This window comes from Artemia franciscana, chromosome 2 (assembly GCF_032884065.1).
Source record: "Artemia franciscana chromosome 2, ASM3288406v1, whole genome shotgun sequence".
Taxonomy (NCBI): Eukaryota; Metazoa; Arthropoda; class Branchiopoda; order Anostraca; family Artemiidae; genus Artemia; species Artemia franciscana.
The window spans coordinates 48,383,348-48,403,750 of record NC_088864.1 but is presented as its reverse complement, the minus strand read 5'-3'; the positions used below and the strand labels follow the sequence as shown (position 1 = coordinate 48,403,750).

Here is a 20,403-nt window from a genome sequence, read left to right as displayed (position 1 = left end):
AAATACCACATTAAAATGAAAGATAAACAGGTTTTGTTAGAGACACAACTATTGAAGGAAGAATAGATTTAACTACCTTAGTAGGAATAGAATCTGGCCCAGATGAGGACAAATTTTTCAAGCCATTAACAATTTTAGTAATTTTACTTACTGTTACTGGCTTTAGAAACAAAGACTTAACACAAGAGGGCCCGAGGTAAGATCTTAAGTCCGGTTTAGGCCGAGACAAAGTAATTGTGGAAGCAATATTCTTACCAATACTAACAAAGAATGAAGTGAATGCCTCTTGGACATTAAGCTCACCCTCTACAGACTCACCACCAATGACCAGGCTCATAATTAAAGAGTTATATTGTGAACCGGGTTTAAGCACGGAGTTTATTACCTTCCAAGTTTTACGAATATCATTGCCACACGCAGCAAAATTATTTAGATAATAGAAAGATTTGGCTTTCCTACACAAGGAATTATATATATATATATATATATATATATATATATATATATATATATATATATATATATATATATATATATATATATATATATATATATATATATATATATATATATATATATATATATATATATATATATTCCGGTCAATCTTCAATTGACAAAGACGAATAGCACTCGCTGAAAGTGTAGTGCATTTATAAGCCCTCCAGATATTATTTTTTCTTCTCCAGCTTTTGAGAAGTCCGGACGTAATCCATGGGTTTAGAGGAACTATCTTTTTATGTTTTGTATAAGCTTTGGAAGCAATAATTTTTGTTCGTTTTAAGTTTCAACTCAAATCTTTACTTCCATAACAACACGATTGTTTTTAGACGATTTTGTCTTTTTTTTGTTAGAAAAATTATATAAAACGGGAATAATAAACTTGGACATAACCATGTAACAGTTTAAACAAAATAAGATCAAACAACATAAAACTTGTTTCAATGCTGAAACTTCGGGTTATGAAACCCTTTTCATCTTTTGTCTGAAAGGCGCCAAAGAGGAAAAACTTGAGGCTTTCCCCTGTCGTTCAGTCAGTGTTTAAAAAAAAAACAACAACAAAAACACTGTATGCACTTGTATCCAAGTGTTTTTCAGTGATAAACATATCCCTACTATCATAGTTTAATTTAGTTTTGTATTAAATTCAGCTCAATTTCCGAACTTAATTTATCTTACCTGAGGTTTGTAAAATTATGGACAAAACAACCAAAACCTTATTTAAGGGAATTTGAAGATTTTTTTTACCATTCATTTTCCCTCACATAAATTCCTTTAATTGTTTTGTTATTTCAATGAGTTTTATGTCTTCAATTCGAATCTGATTCACTATATTTTTTTCAAGCCTATATATATATATATATATATATATATATATATATATATATATATATATATATATATATATATATATATATATATTTGATTGGCATATTTTTCTTGATTTTAGATTCGCAGGTAGGTTCCTGGTGAAAAAATACGCAACCCTTAGTTTTGTAATAGAATTGAAAATGGACCTTTTTAAGGCTGTTTCGTTTTTTCCTGTAATCTTGCTTTCCGTTGGACTAGTAGACACCAGTCTAGACTAATTGTTCAGGATATCTATTTTTGCGAAGATATTTTCTACATCTTTGAAGATATTTCTGATTGTTCCGCCCACGTCGCAACCCTTTTATTTGTATCTGAAGTCTAGTAGTTACTCAATAGTCTAGACCTGGTTTTCAGGATGCCAAAAGTTGCATAATGTTTTATTCCGAAAACTAATCAAAAAGAAAAGTATTATTTAAAAAAAGGCAATTTTAAAATTTTTAATTTAAATTAAATAATTTCTTTTATTAATTAAAAAGAAATTATTTTAACGAAAGTAAATAGTGAAATTAAAGTCAAAATAAACTCACAAATTACGATATATATATATATATATATATATATATATATATATATATATATATATATATATATATATATATATATATATATATATATGTATATATATATATATATATATATATATATATATATATATATATATATATATATATATATATATATATATATATATATATATATATATATATATATATATATATAACAGATTCCCGCTCTTTGCACTACTGTTTGAGTGCTTTACTGAAATATTTTAGAGAGTAGCAAATGCAGCCAATTAGAAACATTTTTTTAAACATTTAAATTGAAAATTCCATTGTTTAAAGCAAATTCAAATTAACAATGTCTTCCATTCTGAAGATATTGTGATAAAAACAATTAAACCTGTTGTCAATTTGTTTTTCAGTTAGTCCTTTCGTTCTTGAAGCGCTTTGGGCGCAAAGAACTGTCAGGGTATACGAAACAAAATAATCTCAGTCCGCTTGTATGCAGGATCGTTTCTGCACGTATTAAGTTATTATGCTTAAAAAAAAATCAAACTATCAGGTTTCCATCAAGCGCTATTTCATCGCATTTTTCGTGTCACGAATGGGTGTTAATTTATTCGTTTTTCTTTTTAGTATTACTCTTTTTTTTTTTCATCAGGGGCTAGTGGTCGTGGATTTCAAGAGAAACTATCTTCAAACAGATATTTTTAGTTTTAATGCCCATTTAGGAATCTAAAGTGGTCGAGAAGCAACTAGGACTTTCAAATGCTCTTTTATCCCCTTGGTCCTTTGTGGCAAAAGTGGGTAAAATTCAAATTTCAAGGCAGCCGTTTTATTCAAAGGGGTCGAAAAAAACGATGGGTCTGAAGATCACACAACCCGTACAATCCCTGGGGCATGGGCCAAATTTATGCAGGCAAGGCTCAAAGCAAGGGCTCAAAACATTATATAAGGGGATTTATAAAGGTGTCTTCTAAGAAGGGCTTGCTATATGCTTTGTTAAATCCAAAATGGTACAATTTTAGAAACCCAAGGCTCACCCTTTTTTCTTGCAAAGTCTATATTCTAAGCTCAAGGGCGGATTATTAAACTCTAAGAGAAAGCTGACTGTACTGAATCTTTTTGAATTGAATATTGGCTGTACATTTACTCCTTTTTGATTGGATGACTCTTTGCCATATGGCGCCAGGGAGTTAGAAATCCCCCCTCTTGTATTTAGAAAATATCTTTTTTTTGTATTTTCATTGAAAAGATCCAAAAAAAAAACTGCCCTCTTAACTTTGTTTTTTTTCGTATCTTCAGTAGAATAAATCTTAGGATAATCCCCCCTTCCCCATATTTTTGTGAATTTTATTTTTGTGAACCTCTGTCCATTAATTTAATTTCAGGGAACTGTTTCAATGGAAACGGTTCGAGTGTCTGTTTTACAGTCTCTACAAGCTGATTATTGCAAAAACTAGCTAATAGTTATAATACAATTCCTTTGCAGCAATTTATGAGAAGATACTGGACTATGGTCTAGCATTCACAGGTAATAAATTTATTAATAAATCATATATTTATCAATTTTGTTCATTTTTTATAATATCCTGTCTAGAGGACTTACATGAGCGTCGTTTTAAAAAGAATTAAATAAAAAAAAACAAGTTTTTGTAACGGAAAGTAAGGAGCGACATCAAAACTTAAAACGAACAGAAATTACTCCGTATATGAAAGGGGCTTTTCCTCCTCAACGCCTCGCTCTTTACGCTAAAGTTTGACCCTTTCTCTTAACTCTACTTTTCAAAACAGTAAGAAACTTTAGTGTAAAGAGTGGGGCGTTGAGGAGGAAAAGCCCCTTTCATACACGGAGTAATTTCTGTTCGTTTAAGTTTTAATGTCGCTCCTTACTTTCCGTTACAAAACTTGTTTGTTTTTTTTATTTAATTTCTGGACGTTTTTGAATTAATGCATGTTTTGATCTTGGCTCTCCGCACATAAATAATTATAACGAAATTTGCATATTAATTAATTGCAATTAATCGGAAGATTTTGAAAAAAAAGCGAAGGAGGAGGCCTAGCTGCCCTCCAAGTTTTTGATTACTTAAAAAAGCAACAAGAACTTTTAATTTTTTACAAACGTTTTCATTGGTAAAAAATATACGTAACTTACGAATTAACTTACGTAACGAACTTCTATATTCGTATGTTTTTATTGCGTATATGAGGGGGTTAAAACCTCGTCGATACCTCGCTCTTTACACTAAAGCTTAGATTGTGTCCCAATTCCTTAAGAATGATTTCTGAATCACAAAGGCCGTAGAATAAATAGTTGAAATTACTAAAAATACTTTAGCGTAAAGAGTGAGGTATAACGAGGAGGTAAACCCCTCATATGCATAATAATTTTTGTTCGTTTTAAGTTTTAATGCTGCTCCTTACTTTCAGTAGAAAAAACTTTTCATATTTATTTTTTCATTATTTTTTCAAATAAAGCTAGAAAATCCTGCTTTATTTTTTACAAACGTTTTCATTGGTAAAATTTATACGTAACTTACGAATTAACTTACATAACGAACTTCTATGTCATTCTCCCCCATGAGAAGTCTCTCCATGGAAATATCATCCCATGTACCCCCCCCCTCAACTCTCCCCCCTAAACCAAAAACGTCCCCCTGAAAACGTCTGTACACTTCCCAGTAACCATTACTGGGTTACACAAGTCAAAGTTTTCAACTTGCAGCACCTCCCACGGGGACTGCGGGGAGTAAGTCGTCCCTAAAGACATAGTTATTAGTTTTTTCGACTATGGTGAATAAAATGGCTATCTTAGAATTTTGATCTGGTGACTTTGGAGTAAAAATGAGCGTGGGAGGGGGCCTAGGTGCCCTCCAATTTTTTGGTCACTTAAAAAGGGAACTAGAACTTTTAATTTCCGTTAGAATGAGCCCTCTCGCAAGACTCTATGACCATTCAGTGGATACGATCACCCCTGGGGAAAAAACAACAGCTCCTCAGGGAGTCTGAGGAGCATGAGATATTCTTCACGGAAAAGAGGGTTCCCTGGGGCCCTCCCACGGAAACTCTACGAAAAATTCAAGACCTAACATGTTTTAAGCTGTCTGAATTTTTTTTTGTGGGATTTTTATACAGTTTTTATACAGTGGATACCAAATAGTAAAAAAGTAAAGATGGTGCAGGCTTACCCTAAGTCTTCAATAGTACATTTTTCTTTATGCAGTAATGAAGAAATGTTGCTAAATAGCAAAGACGCTACTCAGTTAGCTTCAAACACATTTCACAATGCATAATAGACAATACGCACACATCAAGCAAACATTAAATTAAGCTGGCAGGACTGTTTCCACACCCATCCAGCGATGGAGAATCACCAGTGAATTCTCGGAGCCAGGCTTGCATGGCGCGTATCTATTTTTGTGTTCTTATCTTTACCCTAACAATACTAAAAAACTAGCTCTATAGCAATTTGTGCTGAGCTTAGAATCAGCATAAAAATCCAATTCTCTTGATGTGTCTATTTTCATCAAAATTCCGTGATGAACTGTTTGATATATTTGACATTTTGACAATTATGAACAAAATAGTTTCCTCAATTTTCGATTCGATATCATTCAATATCAAAATTTGATTCGATAGAAGGACGGACAAAAAAAACTGAATCAAAATTTCAAAATGAAGATTGAATCCACATTTCAAAAAGCAGATGGCTCTATCGAAATTCTGGATGTATTAAAAGCTTTAGCTGATTTCTATGCTCACCAAGTTTTCAAAAAAGCACAGTTATTGGTATTGCAGAACTTAGCTAACCAATCTTAATAGAAAAAGCCATTTTTTTAATGTGTAAATTCCTGTCGAATCAGTGAAAAGCTTCAAATCTTAAGGATGAAAGAAAAAAGTGCTACATTTTGGGAATAAAGATCTACATTGCTTTTCGTGCACACTAAAGTTCTCAACACATTTTTTCCCTTTCCTCTTGCGTCAGGACAAATGCTTAGAGACGGATAATCCAATTATTATTTCTGATTAAGTCTATTTTATAGAAAGTAATATGAATTTTATTTTTTTTGGAAAAAGCCCATTGCACCAAATTTGAATAGCGAAGCAGGAACATCTTATGTCCTCTCCATAATCAACACACACACACAAAAAAAAAGAAAAAATGTGAAATCTTTGTATATGACAGTAACGTTACATCACTACTGCAAAAAGAAAAACAACAAGAAACAAAAGAAGAGATGTCAGAGATACTATAAAGAATGAGCATGAACATAGGTAGGTAGGTAGGTAGGTATGCGTTTATTTCATCAAATAAAAATTACTAAAATTGCACTTACAATCAACAATATGCTGCTCAATTTAGGGACCTAAAATGTCCCTGTTCAGCAGCAAAACTACAACAAATAAATGATAACCATTCATTCAAAATCAAAGAAATACGCAAAAAAAAAAAACAACAGACGAAACACTATACAATCTCTAAACAGCCATCTCTCATCACAAAAAAAAACGATAAAAAGGGATAAAATTTTAACCAATATAATTTATAATTTATTCAAAAAATAATTTTTTATTCTTACTTTAAATAACATAAGCTTTTCAGAACACCTAACACTCTCTGGAATTGAGTTCCAAATAACAACACCTACATGTTTAATCATAAACCCAGATCGCGTTGTATGCCTGATTTCACTAGTCAGCTGATCAGAGCTCCTAGTAGAATAATCGTGATAATTTGAATTATATCGATAAAAACTTCTAAAATATTGAGGAGACAATCCATTTAAAACCTGGTATACAAAAATTAAAATCTGCTGAGATTTAATAAAATCAATATTCAAAATATCTAAATCTCTAAAACAATCTCTAGTACTACCACACGCAAGATACTCACCCAAACTTCTAATTGACATATTCTCCTTTTTACATGACTAGAAAAATTGCTTGCATACAATGAACAACCATACACTAAATAAGGATGGACAATTGAATAATAAATTGCTTTCAGGACATGTAGAGGAAAGAAATTATGAAATCTTCTTAAAATACCAACTCCGCGAGCCAATTTTGAAGATAAAACTTTGCAATGATGAATCCAACTAAAATTTACATCAAAATAAAATCCTAGATACCTACATTGAAAAACCTGACTAATGGAAACACCTTGTAAAAGAATACTATGACAATTATTTACAACTTTACCAATACGACTAAATATCATATAATTAGTCTTCTCAGTATTCACTGCAAGAAAACTATGCTTTGTGAACTGAGATAAATTCTCCAAAGCTACATTAGTTATCTCTATAAGATCTTCGACAGATTCTCCAATCACTGTAAGCACTGTGGCATCTGCAAATGATGTAACTACGGCACCAGGAAGGTAAAAACGCATTGTATCCACGTATATAAGAAACAGTAAAGGTCCTAATACCGAACCTTGGGGCACTCCACAATTCACATTGAAGAGTTTCCCTACCACATCATCTATCATAACTTTGATGGACCTACCATGCAAGTAAGACCTAAACCAATCAAAACCCTTCTCACGGACTCCCAAACAAGCTAGTCTACTTAATAAAAGATTAAAATCAACGGTATCAAATGCTTTTTTAAAATCTATGAACACAGTAAGAGGGATAAGATTCCTTTCTAGGGCACTGTTAACGCACTCCATTAGATGGTATGCCGCATGAAGAGTTGAATGTTTAGTTCTGAAACCGAACTGTGACTCACTTAATATTCCGAACTTGTCTAAATATTCATACAGCTGTCGATGTACTATTTTCTCGTATATCTTTGAGAATAGTGGTAACAAGCTTATAGGTCGATAGTTCTTCATATCTTGCTTATTGCCTGATTTGAACAGTAGTAGGACCTTTGCTTGCTTAAGCGCTTCAGGGAATTGGCCGACTTCAAGTGACAGATTAACGAGGTAGAAAAGACATGGTAGTAGATACACTGAAACTACTTTGAATGTTTTCAGATTCAAACCGTCAATACCAGCAGCATTTGACTTTAAATTCTTCACAATTTTTGTTAATTCTTCAATTGACGCTTTTTAAACATAAAGTAGGAACATAAACTTCATAAGGTATGAGTATTTTTTTTCCAATATAAGCAAAGTTTTATTCAATTAAAACCTGGACTAATTAAAGGGCTGGCTGCAAATGCTTATTGGCACAAGAAATAAAAGAAAAAGGAAAACCATGGTCCTTTGAAAAAAAAGTTCAGACACTGTTGGTGGAGATTCAAGGAGGGTGATGGGGGGTATTTATCCCTTCAATTTGAAAACATACCTCTTTTTGGTGTTTTCATTGAAAAGGATCTTTTTTTTCATTTTCATCAGAATACATTTAAGGATGAGTGCGATACCATGCAGTATTATAACTTGTAAAACCTGGACGGTATTTTTACAGCTCCTAAATAGTTCTAAGCCAATTGGCATATGAGGCTGTCACTCGATCATATCAAAGGAAAAACAACTTATATTAAAAGCATAAGAAGTTCGACGAGTCACACTTAAATAATATTCTTTTCTCGGTATAAGAGGTTTTCCCATGGTAGTCACAACATCTTCTATATATTTTTTCTGGTGTCTTAGCTAAATGGCTGGGAGACACATAGTAGAATTGCGATTTGAGTCCACGTGGTAATAGGGGCTACATTTACATCATTACACAATTACACAATTGTTTAATCAATAGACCAATTCACCCATTGAAAATTCCAAAAACATTTTAGAGTTACTTATGCAAAAGGTATTCCCGCTTGCTCAACTCGTACGGAACTATCCAATTATGTAACTAAAAAAGATCGAATAATCCATAGCTATACCAATTAAAAATGTTGTAATCCGGTGTAAAAAATACGATGTATATTGAGAAATTATCTGATTTAAGATTATTGAGTTATTTGCGGCCTAATACTATGTTTCAAGTGTTTGTTTCACAATTTTGTAATACAACTGCTGAACAACATTTTTTTTTTTTTTTTTTTTTTTTTTTTTTTTTTTTTTTTTTTTTTTTTTTTTTTTTTTTTTTTTTTTTAATGCAACCCAGGACGTGTTAAACTGATCTTTTTGGGCTTATTTTTTTTTTAAAGATCAATTTAAGGTCTAATATATAAGTTTGACATATACAAAGTTAGTTTAGATCCAGCATAAATTCATGACACTCGCGTTTTTCGAAAATGTCTACATTTGTATGCCTGTTACAAGTAAATAAAATCAGTAAAATAAAAGCAAGATTAAGCAGCACCAAAATTTATCATATTTTATTTTAATTATTTCATATCATTTACTCAAATTCATTTTTACATAAAATATAGTTAGTTTGGATCCACCATAATGCTCTTATGTTTCGAAAGTGTCTAAATGTGTATGTCGGTTACAATTAAATGACATTACTAAAATAAAATGAAGAATAAATGACGAAAGAATTCAACATATTTATTTATTTATACTAACATCATTGCTCTCAAGAAAGTTTAAGAAACGAACGATTATGTAATCATAAAACTCAGTATAACAGTAATTACATTAATTAGATTTACAATCGCTGTCTTGACTCATGTGACTTCAAGATCTGAAATAGAAGAAAAAATTAAGTAAGTATAGTGCAAAAGACCTGATTCATCACGACAAATCAGATAACGGATAAAATTGAAATAATCAATCAAAGCTAAGAGGAAAATCTAGGGGCACATTAGCTACCAATATTATTATCCCGAATCCGTCGTATAGGTCAGGGGTGATCAAGGAGGCACACTCGTGCCTCTATAAAGAGGCGACACACGACAATGTTAAGCGATCTTCGGTTCCAGTGGTCGCAGACGGATGGGGAGGGATGCATTTCGTAGCCCGAGCTCCAACTAAGAAACCTGCAAAATTTCATCCCCCTCCAACTTTTTCTTCATGGGGAAAATCTGGCCGAAAGTTTCGACCTGTCAACCCAAGCCCCCCTTTAACGTTGTCCGATCGGGCTGAAATTCACAAGTTAAGGTCCCCTAGGGCCCAGGAGCTTATCCGCGAAATTTCAGCTTGATCCGATAACTCCTTCCCTGTTTTCCAGAAACCACGCATAGCCACTTAAAATTCATTTACTTTTTTTTTCTAGACGCCTACAGGTCACATCCGACATCGGATCTGGGTGTACGAAGACTCATTCGATGCGGAATTCTCCGAGTAAGTGCCCATGAAAGTTTCGTAGGAAAATCTTAACCCCCCGAAAGTTTCGACCCTCCAACCCCCCCCCCCCCCCCCCCCACCCCTTTTAACGTTGTCCGATCGGGCTGAAATTCACAAGTTAAGGTCCCCTACGGCCCAGGAGCTTATCCGCGAAATTTCAGCTTGATCCGATAACTCCTTCCCTGTTTTCCAGAAACCACCCATTAGCTATTTAATTAACGGAAGAGCCCATGTTAATTTGAAATTTTTAAAAGCTATTGAGAAGTTATATTTACACACATGCAAGTTATTAGCTCAGTTGGTAGAGCGTGAGACTTTTAATCCTCGGGTCAAGGGTTCAAGTCCCTTACGGGCGGTTTTTTTTCACAACATCAAAAAAATTTTGATAACACCTGGACAGCTTATCATTTGAGAGATAACAGAATATTAGCTTCTTATGAGCAAAAGAAACATTTCGGTCATTCTATCTATTTTTTTTCTATTTTATACAATGATTTAAAAGCGCGGGGGGGGGGGGTTCCTCTCCTAATTCCTGTACGAGGAGTACAGGAATTATTAAATTACATCCACCATGGATTGTAGAAAAACGTACAGAATTAATATGAAAAAAAAATAAACCTGTACAAAAGAGTCTTTAAAAGCGGGGGGTTTGCCTCTCCTAATAGTCTTCTTATAGTCCTAATTTTTTTCTATTTTATACAATGATTTAAAAGCGGGGGGGGCAGCCACCCAAGTTCCTCTCCTAATTCCTGTACGAGGAGTACAGGAATTATTAAATTACATCCACCATGGATTGTAGAAAAACGTACAGAAATAATATGAAAAAAACTTCGTTTTCTTAAAGACTTAAAGAGGCTGCGTCCCAAAGTCGAACCTTAAAACGTACAGGAATTAGAAGAGGCAGTTGGGGGGCTGCCGCCCCCCAAACCCCCAGCTTTTAAAGACTCTTTTGTACAGGTTTTTTGTGTTTTTGCTAACCCCCCGCTCTTGGCTTCGGAAAGGCCCTCTTTTAATTAACAAAAAATTGAAATGAATGAATAATGGAATAACTTCGAAAAATGTTAAACACAAGAGGACAGGAGAACCATTGCGCCGAAACTAGTAAATAGTAACAATGAAGTCCCCCCACAAAAAAAAACCTGTACAAAAGAGTCTTTAAAAGCTGGGGGTTTGGGGGGCGGCAGCCCCCCAACTGCCTCTTCTAAATCCTGTACGTTTTAAGGTTCGACTTTGGGACGCAGCCTCTTTAAGTCTTTAAGAAAACGAAGTTTTTTTCATATTATATTCATATAAATCAGGAATTATTCACACGAAGAGATGAGCCAAATGGGACATTAACCACTCCTGGCTGTGAGGAGGTACAAAAAAAACATGGACAAGGGCCATTTTAATAAAAAAAAAACTGAAAAACTTTCGGCAATAGTTTGGGCCCTTGCAGCCTTCTTTTTCGTAAAATGATGCCCAGGATAAGATTGGTACGCTAGTGCTTTTCAACATTCAGCGATTAAACAAAGTTTTTATATTATAAGGAATTAGTTGCAGTAGGTCTAAAATGCGCTCGTGTTCGTTTATTTGAATAGCTATCGTAGCATTCAAAGATGAACTCTAACTTGTAGTAGTTTTACAAAAGAAACAGAAAATGAGGAAAAGAAGGTCTTTTGTTAAATATGCTTATAAAATATGGCACGAATGAGTTTAAAATCTGTTCGTGCTGCATTCATCGGGTTGTAGTTTATTGTGATACCTGTTAATTCTGCTAATCTGTACAGATGGTGGGAAAACGTATCGGTGTTTCTTGTTTACTAACCCAAATTTCATTATTAAATTATATCTTATAGAGAATATTGTGGGCGAATTGTGGGCAACAGCGCTTTCGCAGATGGTGAAACGGAATCCAAGTTTTATTTTAATAGCACATTTGTGGACATCTTCAAGTTCTGCTTACATTTAAGCAGTGTTTAGAGTTTGGGAACTCCAAAAGGGATTACTCAAGGAGAGGGCTGATGTGGGTTGTATACGCCAATAGGAGTTGGTAATCAGAGAATCCCGACCTGCACATACTTGTTAAACTTTGGATTAACAACCTTTACGTGTAATATTGTCAACACTCAGCTTAAACGAGCAATCACCTGTAAAAGTTACACCTAGGATTGTTGCAGAGAAAACAATTCAAAACAGCCCACCAGGGATCATTATATCCCACTTGAGTGGATTGAATCGTAGAGCCTTCGATTTATATTGATTCACTTGTAGGCTATTTGATTGATATTAGGGGGGGGGGGTGAAGTCCGTGAAGAAAGTCTAGTTAAACTGCTGCTTTGCTATCCCACTCTGTACTCTGTATTTGAGAAGTGTAGACAAGCCACCGACAAACTTAAAATGATCTTCGATTTCTACTAGGATTGGGTTGATGACAGCAAAGAAAAAAGAGCTGCTAGTTTCATTCCTTGGGGACAACCGCAGGTTAGTTGTGACTAGTTTCGGCAAACAAAGGATAAAATGATTGCCTTCTCCCCTTAGGAAGTCTCTCACTAATAAGGGTGTTTGACTTTTAGCTCCTTCAAATTTGTTAATGTGCTCAGGTGTTTTATAAGGTCGGATGCTTTTCTGAAGTCCATAAAAATTAAATCACCAATATTATTAGAAATATCCAGCCACTTGACGATTAAGTGGTAGATCTGTGGTAGATATAGTGGTAGATATACTCCCGTACTACCCTCTTGTATGCAACCATATTGGTACGGATTTATCGAATGCACAATTTGTTGTAACAGAGATTGGTAAATAAAACGCTCACCTACCTTCGCTAAGTTGGAAGTTATCGATATGGGTCTCTGTTAATCACAGGATTGGGGTGATTTAACTTTCGGTATAACACAGATTTACGCAGCTTTCCAAATCTTTGGAAATAATTGTTCTCTGAAACCGCTGGTTTATTACTGATGCAATTAGCTTGGTAAAGAAAGGTGAAAATGCTTTCAGCAATTTAACGGGGTGTTTACCTAGGTATGAGGCAGAATTATCAAGTAGCCACTCTATTGCATGGAAAACTGCCATTTGTGACACCTCTACGATTTTGTGCATACTACAATTGTCAATGATGTCACTCATTTACATTACAAATTTAAGTAAAAAGTTTATTAACTTCAGGGAATTTGATTATACAAACATTCAGGTTTCTAATTCGTACTTCAGTTCTTTCTCTTTTCCCCTAAGCAGTTTTACTACGTTGTGCCACTTGTTTGACTCTGACTTTCGGAGTGGAGCTACTTTTTCCCGTACATACCTTTTTTTGGGGCTCGAAGGGCCGAGACGACTTAAATTTTCATCCTGTTCGCATTTAGTGGATCTTCTGCGGCATAGGCTTTACATTGTTCTTTGATACTGGTTTTTATCTTGGTATCTAACCAAGACTCATCCGTTTCACAAATCGTGTGCTCTTTGACTGGAAAAAACTTTTGGTACTTTTCCTACAGCATCAAGTGTAACGTCTCGACTTTTTCATCGATATTTTTTATGGGACAGACTGTATCAAAGTCAAAGTTAACGATCCACCGGCCAAAACATTGGAAGGAGTTTTCATTGTGGGGTTTGTAACCTGTTTTAGTCTTTTTTCGTTTCGAAATGTGATTTCTGCTCTTTGGTTTCCACCAGAGTACGTTGTGGTATGACTTAGCGAGTTGTCCTAGGGAGAATGATGGCTCATAAAACATCTCAAAATTTTATAGTATGAGGTCTAGTGTACTTCTTCTTTCATGATTGGAAAAATGGACCACTTGTTTCAGATCTAATACACGTGAAATCCACTTTTAATCAGCTAATTTAAAATTTCCAGCTATGATGATAGCTAGATTACTGAATCATTAGTGAAAATTGTTAACTTGATACTGCACGCATGCCACTAATTCAGGTCTGTTACGGGTACTTTCAGTATAATATAATATTGCTAGAATTATACAAGTGTATGTTCTTGGTAACCCTCTCGGCTTGCATCTCAGCAAGATTGTTTCATGACACGAATCTGAGGGGTTACTAGGTTGTCTGCATGGCAAATCTTCACGGCAGCAAATACCTGCTCCACCTCCACGTCATGTAGCTTGGCTGTCACACCAGGTATTGGAAAAGCTCATATAACCTTTAATAGCACCTGCTTCAGTTGTAACACCCCAGCACTAAGTAATTATTATTACTTATGTCGAGTTGATACGTAAGACAAGCTGTAAATCGTCCACTTCGTAATTGATTCGTAATTGATCTGGAGTTGCATAAAATCATACTTGCGAAATGCAATTAGGTGAATAGAGTGACAGGTGTAAGTACAGGAGGGAGGTTATCCGAGTTGTTTAAAGCTTCCTAGCAGTAATAAGGCCTCAATATCGGTATAATTTCTGAGCGATGTACAATAATTATGGGTGTCATGTGTTTAACGTTCATTCTCTTTTTGGTTCCGCCGTCATAGCAAACTGTAGAGATTACTTGCATACAAGGTTGTGTTGTAAAATACACAGCACTCTCTGCATTCTCAGACTCTTTTACCTTGCGTTTGCCACACCAACTCCTCTTTATTTTTGGACTGACACCTCTACGACATTTGTGTAGATGGCGTAAAATTAGAGTTTCAAAAAAGGAAAACGTAAGCGGTCCTGAAATGGAACGCCTGCTTTTTAAAAAGCTTACCTTAATAGTGTCAGCTTCTTCTGCTGCCCTTTTTGGGAATATTTGTATCAATATAGTCACTTTTAAGCCGTTAAAACAGTCGTTACTCAAAGCAGGGATATCATAAACACAAGTAAACTAAAGTAGCAAGACTAATATCCCTCTATGCATGTGAACTCAAGGTGAATATCGCTCCATAAGGTATACTTGGACTAGTGTGTAGTCTTGGATGCAAGAGTTTCTTTGACCATAGTGAAACTCACTAGCCCCAGTTAGTGAAATTGGGCTAGATTGGGCTAATTTTCCGTTTTTCAATTGATATTTATATGTCAAAATTCACGGCACCAGGATATTAAGGCTTAGAGACCTCTTACCTAGGCTAAAGACCTCTTACCTAGGTTTTCTCCATAGAGTTTTGTCTATCGAACCTCCTTTTGAAGGAAACACCAGATAGGTTTTTACGGATAGCATTCTTCGAGAGACCATTCAAAATGGAATTAAAGTATTTTAAAAAACTCTTTTTGAAGTACTCAGTGCAGGACATCTGAGTAGTGCAGTGCAGTGCAATCTGATCATACGAAGTCTTTGACCGTGTTACAATATTTACTTAATCTGATAGTGTATCTGGTTCATTTTTGTTACTTTCATAAGCTAACTAAATTTTAATTAAGAAACTGACAGAAAACAACCTAACTGGGGAAGACTGTCTCTGACTGATATAATTTTTTTTAGGCCTCAACAGATCAAAGAAAAGGCGTGTTGACGTAGATTTTCCGAAGTTCATAAAAGAGCGATGTATGATTATATTTTGCAAATAGCTGCAAATAGCTCTATTGGTAGATTTCTCTGGATGGGTTTCCTTGCTTACACACCGTTTATATTATTTACGCAACTTGTTATTTACAGCTAATAATGACGGAGAAGCTCCTTTTTCCTTAAAGAAAGACAGCTTTCTTAACTTTTACATATACTGCTTATCTCTGGTAACACGAATTTGTAATATGAGCTGTGCAGCAGCAATCTTGGTCAGGAAGGTGAAGAGCGATAAGAATCCAGACGGTACTGGTCAATCTTCAATCCAGATTTATTCTATCATGTTTAATAGATGGCGCCATCAGCTATTTTCTTAAATCTTCACATGGCTTTTTTGCCAAAAATGACATAATAACGGCTTCCAGTTGAATTTTTGGTGTTGCATCTTATAATAGGCTCATACAGATGATCGCACAGGAGTAAAGTTTACATTTCAAGGCATTTTAGTTACTAACTATCCCGGTTGAAGATGCTATGTCAAGTGACTAGCCGAATTCAGTCAAATTTTATCAAGAAACTTGGCAGTTTTTTTGGCATTATTTTTGAAGACATCAGCACCAGCTATTTGGATAAGGTTAAAATTGGATGAATGAAAAATTTTCACGTCATTTGCTAAAAATTGGTGCAATCCACGAATATTGTCTCCTTTTAAGCGTGAACCGAAGGTTATTGTTTAAAAACAAAAGTATCATCGTTAATACCATTTCTAAAAAACAAAAATCCGCATATTCTTAGCAGAATAAGTATCCGCTTTTTCTTTCATAATATAAGGAGCATTGACAGTAGCCGTGGCATGATATGGTCGCAACAGACCTGCAAAACCTAAACACCAAAGTCAGATAAAAATTGCTTAAGAAACACCTGCTCAGTGACGAATTAGTAAACGGTTAAATAATTCGAGAATATAATAAATTTTATTATTTAAAAGAATATTTACACAGGAATTCAGCAGGGATATGGTCGGTAGAAATGTCTTTTAAAAACGTTTTTTCTATTTTCTGCACTATCTCTTAATTTCCCTTGTTGATTTATTGAGTCTAAGAATTTATCGCATCTTGCGTGTGCCAAACTGTCTTTCAGTTTGCTGGAAGAAACTATAATACATTGTCATATATTTTGTACAGAGAAAATTTTTATTGGCAAAAAGAAAGCCATTCGTTGATGCCACCAGTGGTAAGTTTTTTTGTTTTATTTTATTCACGTTTCTTATGAACCCAAAATTTTATCATTTTTTGAAGAAAAATTAGCCTTGTACTTAATACAGATGACATCCCCATTGCACTTCCTGGCTGAAGGGCCAAAAAACGGAGATCAGCACCGCCGGTACGGACTGTAAAGTCTAGTGCCGTATCCTTTACCTTACCTTACCTTACCTTACCTTTACAGATGACATGAATATTCAGTTTCTAGTGCTAAACAACATAGGAGTTATCTATAGTGTTTCTTTTCCAATTAAGTTAGTTCTTGCATGGCGCTGGCACCGGAATGATAATGGCTCCTCTGTGACATTTTTGTTACAGTACATTTGTGGACTTTCAGACATAGCCAAAAGTAATTTATGGTCAATCATGGTCAATCTCATGGTCATGGTCTTTACCCCCCTTGTATCCCTGGCCATGAAGCCTTTCGAGGGGGAATAAGTGTATTGTAACTCCATTTTGAATTTTGTTTTGTATTGTGTTGTATTGAATTATAAACTTCTTCTTCTTCTTCTAATAATAAACATTCTTCCAGTCATTCCTTTCAAATTTGACTAAGATTTAGCTGTATATCATTTCTTCCGTTGCATTAGCAGAGGAATAGCATTGACTCTTTTGCGTCACTTTCTTATTTCACTACTTTTGTAGACTTCCAGAGTAAACAAAAGTAATTCACCGTTAATCAGGGTCAATGTTCTCCCAGTCCCTACTTTCAAATTTGACTATAATTTAGCTTGCATCATTTTAAATGATGCAAGACACTATGACTTGGAAATGGACTGAATTACCCGGTTGCTTTAATTAGTAGTTACAGGCTAGCAGTATTTTCACTCTTGTTTCTAGCCCTTTAAACCTTTCTAATAAACAAGAAAAAACAAAAATTTAAAATAAAAAGCCTGTTTACCTAAGTGATTTTCAATCGCAAAAACTCTTGCATTTCGCTCAATCTCAGAATCGCTTAGATCAGGATTTGGATTGCTCTTTGTTGGAAGAGTCTGCTCTCGAGACCCTCCAGCTGCTAATAGCTCTCTCTCTTTTGAATTTCTCCACTTCATTCGCCTGTTTTGAAACCAGATCTTAACCTGAATAGAAAACAAAAACTTTAGTGTTGTAGCCTGTTTCTTTTTTTAGTATTTTTTAACCTTTTTAAGCTGTGCAGTCACTGGGAACCGAATTTCAAAGGGTTGAAGTATGGTATCTTTTGAATGGACGAACTTAGACCACAGCTTAGAGGTTTTTCTTATTTAATCTATGCTTGAACTAATTCAGTGTGAGGTAGGATTAAGCACAAAGTACTTTCTGGGAATATCCCGGAAAACTACTCGTTTCATATAAAAATTAGACATAAATATAAAAGAAAAGGAATGAAGGACGAAAAACGGTAGGGGATGAAGAAGGATTATTTAGTGTAACTAAGAGTGAGTTCACCGTTTTTTTTTGTTTTTTTTTCTGCTAGGGTACGGTACTTGACTTGACTACAGTGAAATCAGCCTTAGTTCACGACTAGTTACTTACATTCCTCTTATATTTCTTTCTAAAAATTTGGATACATTGGAAACAAAACTATCTAAAAATTTGTCGAAGTCAAATCTAGTCCAGTTAAAGATCCAACCAATCAAAAAAAAAAAAAAAAAAAAAAAAAAAAAAGCACCTGCAAATTTCATGAAAAGCATTGCCTTTTAAGCTAAAAATAAACGAATGATAATAACCATTGTCTCATTCATTATTTAGATGTTTATTTAAGTCGGGAGTCTTCCTTACTTTATTTTAAATACATTTAGAAAAATAAAATTTAATATGTTTATTGATCGTAGGATAATGGATAATTAGTTGTAAATGGCATAAGAGTGGTCAGAACAGTGAAAGGAGTTGCGAAAATTACTCACTTTCAATCAAATGGTCGCAAAGCTTCTGTAGATGATCTTATTTGTTCTATGGAGAGAGATAAATCATTGCCAAGCTTACTTAACAACGAGAAACTAATGAAAGATTTAGAGTCAGAAAAAGAAAGAGAAACAGGGCGTCGTATTATTACATGTTGCTAGATGTTTCCACCACTCTAGGTAAACAAGGGCTGGCATTTCGTGGGAAGAGTCGTGAAGAGGGAAATTACGTTGATCTAGCCAATCTTCTTTCGAGACACAGCACCAAAATGAACCATTGAATGAAAAACTAGAACAAGCCAAACTCCATCAGCTATATATTGGGTATTCGCCAAAATGGATTAACTGCGATTGCTGGAACAGAGCAAGTTCAGAAAATCGTAGCAGAAGTTAATAAAACTGACTTCTTTGGCATCTTTACAGACGGATCGCCCGCTGTCAGCGATGGAGAGCGTTTAGCTGAAGATGTAGGGTACATTGATAGAGAGGAGGCCAATAAAGAGCGTTTAATCGCCGTTGTAGATTCTGATTCGAAGAAAGGAGCCGATATTGCAGAAAAATTTTTGCAAGCTTTGCGGAAGGCTCGTTTAAAAGAAGACAAATGGCATTTCAATGCTACGATTTTGCAAGTAACATTAGTGGACGCTTTGCGAGAACACAAGCTCACGTTTCCAAGAAGTTAGGAAGAAATATTCAATACCTCAGATGCCTAGCCCACAGAGGGAATATTATCGTTGAGCACTGCTGTGGATCTAGCTCCTTGACGCGAAATATGTTTGGTGTTTTACAACAAATCTATAACTTTTTCACCGGGGGATCCAACTGCTTTAATTTGTTTCACAAGAGTGTAGAAGATGTTGAAGGCAAGCTGCATCTTAAGAGAATTTCTGAAACAAGGTGGTCTTCCAGATAGGAGTCACTTGAAACTATATGGAGTTTTCTTCCAGTAACTGTAGGGCCATTACTGTCATCAAAGAATGTATGAGCAATGATACTTAACTTACTGGTCAAATTACAGCATCGATTAGCATGATCATATGATTAATTTTGGAAGAAGATGGATCTGATGAAAATAGCATGTCAGATCCAGAGTTCCGCTCGTGATTAGGTCCCACCCCAAAGGTAAAAGGCTAGGGACGCTCCTGGTGGCAACAGCAGTAGTACTAGCAGAACTAGTAGCAGTAGTAACGGTAGTAGTAGCAGTAAAACTAGTAGTAGTAACATGCAAATATTGATTTTGGTTAGCTCAACAACCCACCACAACACGCTTTGTAAGTTTAAATTTAATTTTTCCATTTTGCCTTCTTAGATTCAATACCTGGTTCTGTGTTTGGACGGGGAGGGATACATTAAGTTCAAGTCTTAATGACGTTATTATACCAGAAGAGGCTTATAGAATTTAACAAAAGTTAAACAGAGTTAGTATCAATTGTCTTTAACGGGTATTTCGGGAGGACCCAGGACAGTTCGACCTCTCTTTGGGATAGCCAGCGAAATTAAATTATCAGGATAGAACAGGCTGCTGAATAGCGCTGACATTGTCAAAGGAGCTTATCTAAACAATTGATTTGGGAATTAAGTTGGAACTTCCAGAGAATTCTAAAAGGGGAAGATTGTCTAACCAAAAGCCAATATGTGGACGATACTACTAATGCTACTATCCCTGCTACATTTACTATCGCTATTACTACTTCAGCTACTACTTCTATTACAACTAATTGTAAAGGCAATACGTTAGTACTACTCCTGCTACTAGTACTACCGCTATTACGATTAATACTACTACTAGCAAT

General features: G+C 34.9%; 1 protein-coding gene across 1 annotated transcript in view; it reads right to left on the bottom strand.

The window, feature by feature from the left end:
* Positions 1-9,358: 9,358 nt before the first annotated feature.
* The window catches only part of LOC136034339 (homeobox protein DBX1-like), a 50,621-nt gene continuing 39,576 nt past the window's right edge, over positions 9,359-20,403 (bottom strand). The window contains exons 4-5 of the mRNA XM_065715473.1: positions 17,632-17,809; positions 9,359-9,457 (exon numbers count right to left, since the gene is read on the bottom strand). Coding sequence (XP_065571545.1) covers positions 9,441-9,457; positions 17,632-17,809 — 195 coding nt within the window. The 3' untranslated portion in view covers positions 9,359-9,440. The remainder of the gene's footprint in view (positions 9,458-17,631; positions 17,810-20,403) is intronic.